Raw genomic sequence first — 12275 nt, forward strand, 5'->3', positions numbered from 1 at the left:
AAACACCTGTGTAGGGGGAGGCATCCTCTATTTGCCTGATAAACGCTCCTGTAACTGTCATGCCGAGTGCTCAGCAACTCCCCTGAACTTAAGATTTTATTAACTCATTAGAGAGTTTGGACAACAACATGTTCTGCTGTCAACCTTTTGGCATTGTTCTTTTGTTTTTTCTGTTTCAAGTGCTGGTTGATTTGTTTTTCCCTTTTACTCCTCTCATGCACACTCAGAGCATGCACGCTAATTCTCTGATGGTGACTGTGGGTGTGTGGCTTAACGAGACATTGCGTTGGCTGTCTGTGGGGGGTTTTGGGGAATGCCTGGACGTATCATGTCAATGGTTAAAATATGCACATGGAACGTGCGCGGCATGCACACGCCGTCACGCCATTATCAAATTTACTCTTACCTTAAACGACACCATGTACACATAGCCCTCTTGCAGGAAACTCATTTAACTGGCCCAGAAACGCAGAAACGACACCGTAGATGGCGGGGGCAGTTGTACGCCACTGGATATTCGGCCTATGCCCGAGGGGCGTTAATTTGGGTACGACCTGGGATTCCATTTGCACTTTCCCACTTCAGGGTAGACACCGAGGGCAGGTATGTAGTCATCCACGGCAAGCTGGATGGCCAATTGATTGTCCTTGCATCCCTTTACACCCCTACCACAGAGCAGGGAGACTTCTTTACACAGTTGTCAATGGTGCTGGCGCCTTGGCACGGTGTTCCCTTGGTGCTGGGAGGCGACTATAATTGTGTCCTGGACGTTGCCCCTAACCAGCGCACCGGTAACTGGAGCCATGAGGGCACTCACAAATTGGGCGATACAATGGGATTTGCATGATGCCTGGCGGAGTCGTAACCCGCACACTAAGATATACTCTTACTACTCAGGCGCACACACACTACATGTTAGGCTGGACAGATACATGCTGACGAGTGACTTGCTCCACCATGTTACTGACACCAATTACATGGGTCGCACTCACTCCGACCATAACCCTCATATTCTAGAACTAGCATGGGAGCCCCTACACCCGCCGATACCCACCTGGAGGCTTCAACCTGATCTGCTATTAGATGCTCCATTCCGTGACCCGCTTTCGGCGCGTCTTTTACAATATTTTGAGGAAAATAATCACACTGCTTCCACCCCGCAACTCGAATGGGATGCATTCAAGGTTGTCACGAGGGGCCACTGCCTGGGCACACAAGCAGGCATGCAGAAGCAAATAGACGGAGAGCTGACGTGCATAGAGTCTGACCTGCTGCGGGAGGAACGAGAGGCGGTGGAGGGTGACGAGGGGGCGCTATTAGAAGCCAGAGAGGCACACGCGCAACTGCTAGATAGGCTGAAGAATTTGAACTATGCAGCTCATTCAGCACGCACCCATCACCATGGGGACAAACCGGGTAAACTGCTGACGTGGATGATCAGGCAAGACGCCCAAACCACTCCAGTGACATCAATTTGCACTAACCAAGGCACCACTGTGTACACGCAGAGAGCCATTCATGACGCCTTTGTGGATCATTATACAGACCTTTATCAGTCCCGATTGCAGGCTTCAATCACTGATATAACAGACTATCTTTCTGCTCTGCCCTTGCCTGGGATAGACGATGCGCAACGTGATGAACTAGGCGTCCCGCTGACGTCCGAGGAACTACGAGTAGCCATTTTTTCCCTTTCCAATTGTAAATCCCCGGGACCCGATGGGCTACCCGCCGAGTTTTACAAAGCTTACTCTATCATTTTGATTCCGGAACTATTGCGGATATACGAGGCGGCTATTGCCGACTCTGCTCTCCCGCCCACACTGAACGAAGCAAACTTGATCTCTCTCCCAGAGACGGTGCCCAACTGGGATCATACTGCCCACTGGCCCTCCTCAACACGGATTACAAGATCTTGGCTTCCACGCTGGCCCAACGTTTAGCTCTCCTGGTGCCTAACCTTGTCCATACTGACCAAAATGGTTTTGTGCCGGCTCGTAGCACCTCGCACAACATCGGGTGATTGTTTAGGGTGCAGAGTTTCCCCATAAATCGATGGCCTCATTCCAGATGTCTGGTGCTCGACCTTGAAAAGGCATTTGATTCCGTAGAGTGGCCTTATCTGGTGTCGGTGTTGCAGAAATATGGCCTGGGCGATGATTATATCCAAATGGTGGAGCTGCTGTACCAGCGGCCCACCGTGCGGGTCCGCACGGGTAAGCTGTTATCAGACACTATCCGAGTGCGCAGAGGAACCCGACAGGGATGCCCCCTGTCCGCTTTAATCTTCTCACTGGAGATGGGGGCCCCTGGTGGTGCAGTTGCGAGCCTCTGGCGCAGATTGGGGTATCCCCCTAGCTGATGGCATACATTCAGTATCGCTGTATGCTGATGACCTATTGCTCTATGTCAGGTACTTGACCTGCTTCCCATTAGCGCTTACTGCCGTCTTCCGCACCTTCGGGGCGAGGTCGGGGCTCAAGGTCAACTGGGCTAAGTCTGGTATTCTTTTGATGCTGCCACACCGGAATGTGCAATTACCATCCAGTGTGAAAGGCTTGGCTGGTATCCAACCACGTTCCGCTACCTTGAAATATATGTGAATAGAAGCCTCACGGATGTGTTGAAGGGCAATCTAGTACGGGCAATCTCCTCTCTGCAGGCGCAGATGTCTTTTTGGAAGACCCTTCCTCTGAATGTGCCCAGCCGGGTCACTTTGACGAAGATGATAGCGCTGCCCAGATTACTGTATTTCTATACTAACCTCCCGGTCTATGTCCCCACGCGCATATTTCGTGAACTAGAGATGTCAGTCCTGAACCTGATCTGGAATGCGGGAAGGCCCCGAGTGGCTCTGAGGATGCTTAATGCCTCTACGGAGGCTGGGGGCCTGGTGGTCCCCAATCAGGAGCTTTACTATCTAGCAGCACAGCTGCAGTGGGCAACCAGCTGGCTGAGCAGGAAAAACCTGGGAGATACAGCCACAGACACCACTATCATGACGCTCACACAAATATACACACTGTTCCACCCTTTGTCCAAAACCCGCTGCCCAACACAGTTGCACTTAGCAGTAGAGCGTAAGTGCTATACGAGAAGCTTAAAGCTCACTAGCTCCACGAGGCCGTGTGCACCAAACCTAACACTGTTGGGGACGCCCGGGGACAATGGTGTGCTCACAGAGGCGGCACTGCGTAGCTGGGCGCAGGCTGGAGTGGACACTTTAGGAGATCTATATGCTGAGGGGGTATTGGTCCCTTTTGAAACGCTAGCCGCTGACACGGGCCTCCCGGCAGGACAGTTTCTGCTACACGCAACACTCTTACGCACATTAACACAGGCCTGGGGTGACCTTTCTGAAGAGCTGCCAATCCATTTGCTGATGCAATACTTGCATGTTATGGGGAACGGGTCCCACATGGTGCATTGGCTAGCGCAGGCCCTTCACGTCCAAACACAATTTTCTTCCCAGCGCCTGCGGGACAAGTGGTCGGAGGACAGGGAGCGGGAATTGACTGATAAGGAATGGGAGGTGGTATTGGCTGGCGCAACAAATATACCACGCAACTCCCGCTTTAAAATTGTTCAATTCTACATCATACACCTGGCATATTTGTCTCCGGACAAGATCAATCGCTACTTCGGGCTCACCACGTCTGCATGCCCGAGATGTGGGCTAGTCGATGCAGATTTTTTGCACATGCTCTGGTCCTGCCCCTTACTACACGACTACTGGTGCACGGTGTCTGCCTCATTGACTGCAGGTGTGGGTAGGGAATTGCAACACACATGGGAAACATGCATACTAGGTCTCTACAAACAGACGAAGCTGACAAAAGTCCCCACTAGGCGAAAAGGCTAATCACTAAACGCTGGAAAAACAGCGAGCCCCCACAGGCGGCACATTGGCGCAGCTCTTTTGATAATTGGGCAAGAGCAGAAAGCATAACCTTGCACAGGGAAGACACAGCGGGATTCCGCGCATATCCCATAGCACAGACCTGGGATGACACCTTGGCCGCCTTTCACCGGGCATGCCTTCAATGCGGAATCACTTAGGGACACCCCCTCTGACTCAGCCCCTGACCGTGACACTAGCATAAGGCGTCTGCATTGAAAATACTTTGATATGTTATGCAATCAAAATAAGAAATACAATAAAAGATATTCAAACAAAAAAAATAACATTTTGTGGTTAATGAAATTGCTCGAGAGTTCTGTTTCCAATCTCTGATCACAGATATCAGTTGGCTTACATGACCATGAGGAAGCCAATTTCCTTATTACCTACCTAACAATGGGAGGCAACTAGTTTATGATTTATCCACAGTTTTCAGTGAAGTCCTGAGATATCTTTGGAGTAGATGGAGAACAATTGCACTTTAAGTTGTTGGTTATTCCACAAAACTAGAGATACAAAACAACTCCGAAAATGCCCCTTGGAACCTGTATATTGAGTTGCTTGTTGGGGTTTGCACACATTTAAAAAAAATCCAAGTTTGCACATAATCTATACCAAAGAAAATCTATGCTGAAAGTTTGAAAATCTGTGTCTTATTTTATGGGGTTTAAAAACACTTGTGACAAAATGCATCTAGGAGGTCCAGTGTTTCTCATTACTTACACATAATAAAAACTGCATCCGGTCTCCTGGCAAAATCTGGCATGTACAACCACTTGATGAGGTTAGAAGTCATTCTCAAGCCTGGCATCCTCCAGGGATAATCTGTTAAAGAAGAATAAGCACCCAAATCATTGCAAAGCACTTACATTCATTTCAAAGTCATTACTGCTTAGTAATAATAGACTTGAAAGTGGAACTAATTCGTTTACAGAATAAAAAAAATTAAGAGAGAGCAATAAAGACATGCATACGGTGTTCATCTCACAATGCCTGCGTGGGTGCATGGTCCACCTGACAATTTCCTTTTCACAATAGGTAAAATAAAGCAACCACTTTTGAATTAGTGCCAAGTTAAATTAATATAGACATTGTAAAAATTGGCAGTAAATAACACAGGAAGGGTGGCTTTTGGCTCATCAGTTTTAAAGGAAGAGATATTCATTGAAAAGATAGGTTTCACTCTTTCTGGAGCAGCATGGTAGTCACAAACCAAGTACTCTCTAGTACTTTTAAAAGCACGTAAATGGAATCACAAATGCTAGCTGAAAAGAGTACCAATTTCATCAAGCAAAAGGAAGAAGACTAGCCCAGCCCTGTAATGCTACCTTTTATGTATTAAGCTCTTGGTAGCCCTTCAAACAAAACAAGCATTTGCAATGCAAAAGGTCTCGCATTAGTAAAAGTTTGAGCTTTTGGCATTGTAAATGAGATTGTTTTTTATTTTTTGTATTTGTACGTGCATTAACACATAAACAAAAATACAGATGCATTTACAAAAACGCAAACACACACACAGAAGCAAAGACGCACATATAGTGACAGAGATACACACAGAGAACGACATGCACACAGGGAGAAAGAGATATGCACACATACAGACACAGATATATAGAAGCACATGCACACACAAACACAGATGCACACACAGAGAGAAACGCACATACAACGACAGATGCACACACAGGCACAGACGCCAAACAGAAATAGATGCATGTACACACAAAAACAGGTAATCAGTCACCAAGACAAAGACATACACACACCAAAACAGAAACACACACTTAGACAGAGAGCCAACACCAAGACAAAGTTGCACATACAGGCAAAAACACACACACATAGAAACAGACTCACAGAGACAGAGATGCAGAAACAGACATGCACACACGGAGACAGAAACATAAACAGAAACTGAGATGCAAGAACAGAGATACACTTAGACGCAAACACACAGACGGAGACGCACATAAAACAGGCATATAGTAAATGCAGGCACAAAGATCCATATACAGAGACAAAAACAAATATAAAGACAGGCTTGAAAAAAAACAGAGTTGCACATAAAGAGACGCATATAAAGAGACGCACATACAGAGACAGACACGCAGAGATAAATAAGTAAATACAGAGTTGAACATATAGAACCGAGCTGTACACACAAAGACAGTGATACACATATAGAGACAAAAGATCCTTTAGTGTGTAACAATGTGCAACTAAAGGAATAGTTAAAATATGAGCTGGGTTATTTAATTATTAAACCCACAAATCGATGATGCAGAACCCAACTGTAATTGTGAAATATAATATGTTCAATGACTGGCAGAGCTCATAGGCATATTGTAAACTGAATGAACTCCGCACCAGTCTAATTAACATTTTAATTAACATTATTATGCCACAGGTGCAACAAATTTGGAATAAGATTACAGTTTCCTGGTTTTTGTTTTTGGTGGAAATTGTGGAGATACACAAAAACTTAAGTTCAGAATTCGGGATCAACTGCACGTAACATGCTGAAAATAACACATTTTATTTGATCACCCTTATTGAGTTATGAGGAAAAATTGCTGCTGTTAGAAGCTAGAGACCTCGGTTCTAATCCGAGCTTCAACACTTCAGCAATCATGTCATTATAAGCAAATGCAACACAAAAAGATGATGAACGGAATGTTGAACATTGTCTAACATTCACCCCCAGTCACTGAATTAGGTTTGATCCGTCGTTAATTTGCTCAATACACTATTCCAGCTTGGACCCAGCCATTTGTAAATCAGCCTTGACCCTGTTCCCTAGAGGAATAGTCCATGCCAAACTGCCAGGCCAGGTACTCCCTAGACCGGAAAATAAGCATCCTCGGACTGGTTTATACGCAAATGGCAATCTGAGTGTCTACAAAAGTATACAATGTAATACAAATGTGTAAAACATGTACACAAATGTACAATATTGTACTTAACGCAAGCGACTGAAATCAACAAACAACTCCCTATTGCCGTACTCCTGACCTTTGTCCAAGCTGTATTCAGTGGAAGCCGAAATGGCCACAAACACCAGGCAAATCGGACCATTTGAGAGTAATCTTAACCCTCTCCAGTAGATACGGATCAATTTGAATATCTTCTGGGCGAAACGTGCAAAGATATGTAATACTGATGAGTGCAGTGTTCTTACTCAATGCCAGTGACCAGGAAGACAGACTCAAAGTATGCCCCCCTCACTCATCAAACCAATGCAAAGAGTAGGTAGCGTGTCTTACTTTTCTCAAGTGTGACAGCGACCAAAGATCTCTCCTGCCGCCCAAAGAGAAGGAGGCTATGATGACTGAGTCACAGCTCTCTCCTTGGAGAAGGGAATGTAGGATGTCCCCCTCCAACCTCTCTAACCAGGTGGGGATAGTAGGGCATCGTCTGCTCTCCCCCAGGTCGGGGTGGAGGAAGAGAGTAAAGTTTCCCAGAGAGGCAGTGTAGGGTGGATTGCCTGTGGTGCCTCTGCTAGCTGAGGCCAGGAGGACAGGCTTCCACCAGTCCTTGCACAGACACCTTCCACTACAGTCTCCTGTATAGAGGAAGAATAGGGCACAGCTACTGCTCTCACTAGCTCAGCCATCTTTCATCCACTGGACCCGATCTGGGGGATTGTGGAGAGAGCGGAAGGGTTGTGCTGATATGGCTCACTTTGCCTCCAGATCCACTTTTCAAAGCAACAACAGTCTAGCGCCTAGAGTGGATTACCACAGCGAGCTAGATTCAAGGCAACGCAGGTGTCCTGTATCCCCGGTTCTTAAAATGCACATTCACCTCACCTGTTAAGCTGCGCTGCACGAACAATGAATGCATTAAATGAGCTCGACAGCGCTCCATGCTCGTGCATTTTTACAAAAGGACGGAAAACAATCTACTTTCCGGCCTGTGTGTCATTTTAAAAATGGAAGTGCGTCATCTAAGAAACTCTTTCTGCTGTTACTCACGACTGCAAACCCGTGCATGATGAAAGCGTGAGAGGGTTAGGAAAGAGTCCGAATTACGATTCAGTAACTGCAGAGGTGTGACGTGTAGTACAAAGCTGTTTTCAGGCACATATCTGTGAGGGTACGTTTATTGCTTACATACATGTGTAATTTATAAGAGGCAACTGTAAATATCACACAAAAGCACACAGTGGTGCCAAGATGAGAACACATACGGGTCCCAAGAGTGCCATAAATCCATTCAAATCTGTAGCTCGCTTTCTAAAGAGCAGGAGGCGATGGCAGCACATTCAGGGCAGGTTTCAATGCTCACAGGACACTCGCTGCTGCGGGGCATGCCAACAGCCGCAGCATCACAAGCTGCTCAGCACTTCCTCTCTCCTCAAGGGTGTCTGACAAGTGGCAGTGTCCATGCAGACGGGCATGTGCAATCAAGAGGGCGGGGGTAAGAGAGTGATTCTAGGGGAGAGATGATCCCATTCACAAACCAACCAGCAGTGGAGAAGTGTGGCTCAATGATTGGAGCGGCAGACCCTGATGCAGAGGTCTAGCCCGGGACGAGGGTTCAATTCCCCGCCTCAGCGGGTCTTGGGCTCAAAATTCCACGGACCTCATAATTCTCGCCTCGGTGCCTATTCCAATCATGGAGTCCCACTCTGCAACTCTGGGCAATAGCTTGCTTAATCTCCACAACGGCCCCCACAACGCTAAAGATGCCTGGCCTCCACCTTGGGGGTGCCCAGGAGTGGACGCCTCACAGGGAAAGCCAGGATGGGTTCCACAGTGGTATTCGTACAAGCGCCTTGAGACCCTTGCGGGTGAGTAGTGCGCTATACAAGTATCAATTTACATTTTACAGGCGGCACACGAGGCGAGAGGCAGTTTCTCACTCCCCATGACAGAAGCACAGATATTGCAGGAATATTCCTGCGATGTTCGCGATAATGTCAAAACTAGGTCCACGTTAGACCCGCTTACCCACCCGTGCAAGCAGACCGCAAACATCTGGATTCACAGGGCTCCGCAAGAACGTCACAAGAGGTTCTGGAGGCAGAGATGGCAACAAAAAACAAGGGCGGAAAACGAAACTAGTGGTGCGCGCACACCACAGAGTAGCGGGGGTGAGGGAGCCTGTCGGTGTCTAGGACGCGCTGATGGCGTCCTAGACACCTGTGGGAATGGGTGGAGCACAGGCGGGACATACGTCCGCCTTTGCCCAATTGCGTACCTTATTTTTTTTTTGAAAAGCAAGCTAAAGCCAATGGCGGGCAGCGAAAGCGAAACCGCATGCACAAGCATGTGGTCAGCTTTCTGAAGCCCATACAAGAGGTCTTGCGCTGTGCGAGCAGTGAGGTGCACTGCAACGCTAGGCGCGAGACCTAAAAAACTATTTCAAATGGCTTGGATAATGGACTTCAGGTTCCCATGTACACCATATGTACACCTCCAACCAAAGAAGGTTTTTGCGTTAAACACATAAAAATATTGAAATACAATAGATGTACCCACTACCATGCCTTATTAACCCATAAAACCAAGATAAGTGTCCCTTTTTGCCTATGAATGTATTTCTTAAGTTTAATGATGTTCATAAAACACATCTCCTTGTTTGAAGATCTGCTCTGCTATGGACAGTGAACATATTATAAAAATGTTAGGACTTGTTTCCTTTTGAAATAATGTTGTTACACCCAACCAAAACACCTAGGGCCTGATTCACAAAGGGCCTCTGCACTTGTGGCGGAGGCCCTTTGTGAATCATGCCCCTATTGTTTTACTTGCATACATAGGTGTCCTAAATATCTCTATTGCATTAGTTCAAGCTAATATTAGAACAGTCTCACAGGACTCCAATTATCTATTTAACTTTGTGTCTGATGCGGTGGCGGCTGGAATTGCGATGGTCTTAAAAACAGTTTATAATAGAGGGTGCCTAAGATTAATTTACGATGCCACTTTTGATGGAATAGGTCCTTTTTTATGATTATTTTAAAACATTGTTTTTCTCTATTGACACCACAAACTGCCTTCTTTGATTCAAGATGCATGCAATTAAACTTCACTGTTTGGTACCTACCTACGCAGAACGCTGGAGGGATGCCAATACAGAGAAAGTATTGGAAAGTCATAATACTGGCAATGAAGCAGCAGTACTTTGGCCACACCTCAGCTATTGTTTTCCTTCTTTGCAGGTACAAGATATACAACAGCCAGCAGGCATGCAAGCTCGCATAAAAATCCATTCGCTGTCCGATGACATTAACAGCAGCAACAAAGCATATCTGAAAAGACACAGGGAACATTTTTAGATCAATATGAATCTGTAATATGATGTATCTCCTCCTAGTTCCATGAACATGTTACATTTACAGAATGAGGATTGGGAAAATAAGACTAAAATACTGGAGCAAAATCAATACAATATGGCGGAAATCTTTAAGTAATTTATGTCTTCTAGCTCCAGTGATCTACATTTTTAATAGTCATCTGCAGTGCAGCTATTCAGCTCACGTTACTGTTCTTGGATGTGAGCGGTCTGTCTTCCACCTCAATCTTTTGGCATTATTTGACTCACCTCAGGGGATGCAGTTTGGGGAAGGTGTATGTAATAATCTAATGTAATGGAATGCTAGGATCTGGGAACAGAGACTTGATATTGGTTAGTAAAATAAAGTCAATGGCCTACAAGGGGGTCATTCATAAAACAGAGTATACTTAGCCCAGATATATAGGCATCTATGATATATGAAACATTGAATCGAATCATTAGAATTAAACACACACGTATCATACATGATTATTATATCAACTTGGACAAACAACACATTGGATATATGTGTGTCTGATTTCTTTTCTCTTTCATTCTGTAATGTACATAAAGTTAAAGCAATAGCTTTATTTTTGTATGCCTGTTGTTTATTCATTTTCCCATTTGTTTTGTAAGCCCTTGATTGATTTTATTGATGTAATTCAATTGATATGTGCATTTGCTTTAATACTGATAAACACTTGATTGTGTTTAATTCTTAAGATTCGATTCAATGCTTCATCTATCATAGACTCCTAAATATCTGCACTAAGTATACTGTTTTATGAATGACTCCCTTGTTGGCCATTGACTTTGGTTGAGTCTGTTATCCAAGCTCACAAGGGGTTACTGAGTTGCCCTTCCTTTGTAACACAATATTTGTTAGTATCAGCACATAATGCGTTTGCCCCAATGGACAGGGAACACACATTTACTGGAAAAACCCTTTTAAGAAGCTAAAAGATCTGCTGCTTGTCTGCTTCATTATGGGAATTGGGCTTTGTATTGAGAGAAAACAAGAAGCTATTGTGAAACTGGGTTTCGAAAGTAGAGCTCCACTGCAACTTTACACTGGCTCTACAGACCTGCAAACGTTTTTTTTCCATGTGAATCAAGCACATATCCAATCCAATCCAATCCAAAAATTCTTTATTTCGGCCATTTAGACCATAAAAGATACATATAAAAACATACATCATAAAAACATCCACATTATATATTAAAACATTAGTTTGAAAGAGAAAGGAGAATAAGGTCAAAAGAATCAGTTGACTTTAGTAATCAGGAGGCGGATTGTCATTACAGTCATATCAGAGTTCCATCCTTTAATGGTCAAGCTTTTAATAGTTTTCTCCTGATCTGCCACATGGCCATTAAAAATGTGGCAACTGCAAATACTATATAAGGGGAAGTATTTGTTTTCAATATTCTGTATGAAGTCGAAAGGCTCCTTACGCCCAAATTCCTACATAGAGGCACTAGCCAATATTTCCTTGGTCTATTGTAGGCTGGGCAAAAAAACAGGACATGAATTTCCTCCTCATCATAGTTGCTACACCCAGGGCAAATTTTATCATCCCCCTTTGCCCATTTACGTGTAAAAGATTTGAGGGGCAAAGTGCCTAGCCTCCATTGGATGAACAGTTTTCTTGCCAAGATCGGGAAAATGATATCCATAAAACTTTCAAAGTGATAAGAATTCTTGGAATCCAGGAATCGGTCGGTTAAAATCCCATTGTGGGGTGCAGACACTAGGGAAGCAAGACTTCTCTCCTTATGTATCTCCACCAATCTTTTTCGAGAGACTTTTTGGCAGCCTTGCTCAGGGACCTCCCATAGCTCATAGAGACCCAGCTGGTACAGTTCTTTCTTTACAAAAGCTAGCCACGGAATTCTATCACACTGATTCAAATTCATTACGTGGATGAGGTCCTGCCTATAATGTGCAAGCTCACTGGTGGACCAGAGCCTATGCCAAAATCTTAGTGGCTTTGATTCCAAATCCTCTCCTATGGGGGGTAGACCCACATCTAGTCTTAAGGGGAGCAAAGGTGTGCCACGGGGAAGGGCCAGGAGACGTCTTAAAAAGTTG

The 12275-nt window shown here is 45.1% G+C and overlaps 1 protein-coding gene across 1 annotated transcript in view; it reads right to left on the reverse strand.

Moving 5' to 3' along the window:
* LOC147706209 (piezo-type mechanosensitive ion channel component 2-like) overlaps positions 1-12275 on the reverse strand; it is a 612835-nt gene that overhangs the window by 325402 nt on the left and 275158 nt on the right. Inside the window, exons 20-21 of the mRNA XM_086929599.1 lie at positions 9953-10157; positions 4625-4726 (exon numbers count right to left, since the gene is read on the reverse strand). Of these exons, the coding sequence (XP_086785725.1) occupies positions 4625-4726; positions 9953-10157 (307 nt within the window). The remainder of the gene's footprint in view (positions 1-4624; positions 4727-9952; positions 10158-12275) is intronic.

Source organism: Lissotriton vulgaris, chromosome 7, assembly GCF_964263255.1.
Source record: "Lissotriton vulgaris chromosome 7, aLisVul1.2, whole genome shotgun sequence".
NCBI classification, from domain to species: domain Eukaryota; kingdom Metazoa; phylum Chordata; class Amphibia; order Caudata; family Salamandridae; genus Lissotriton; species Lissotriton vulgaris.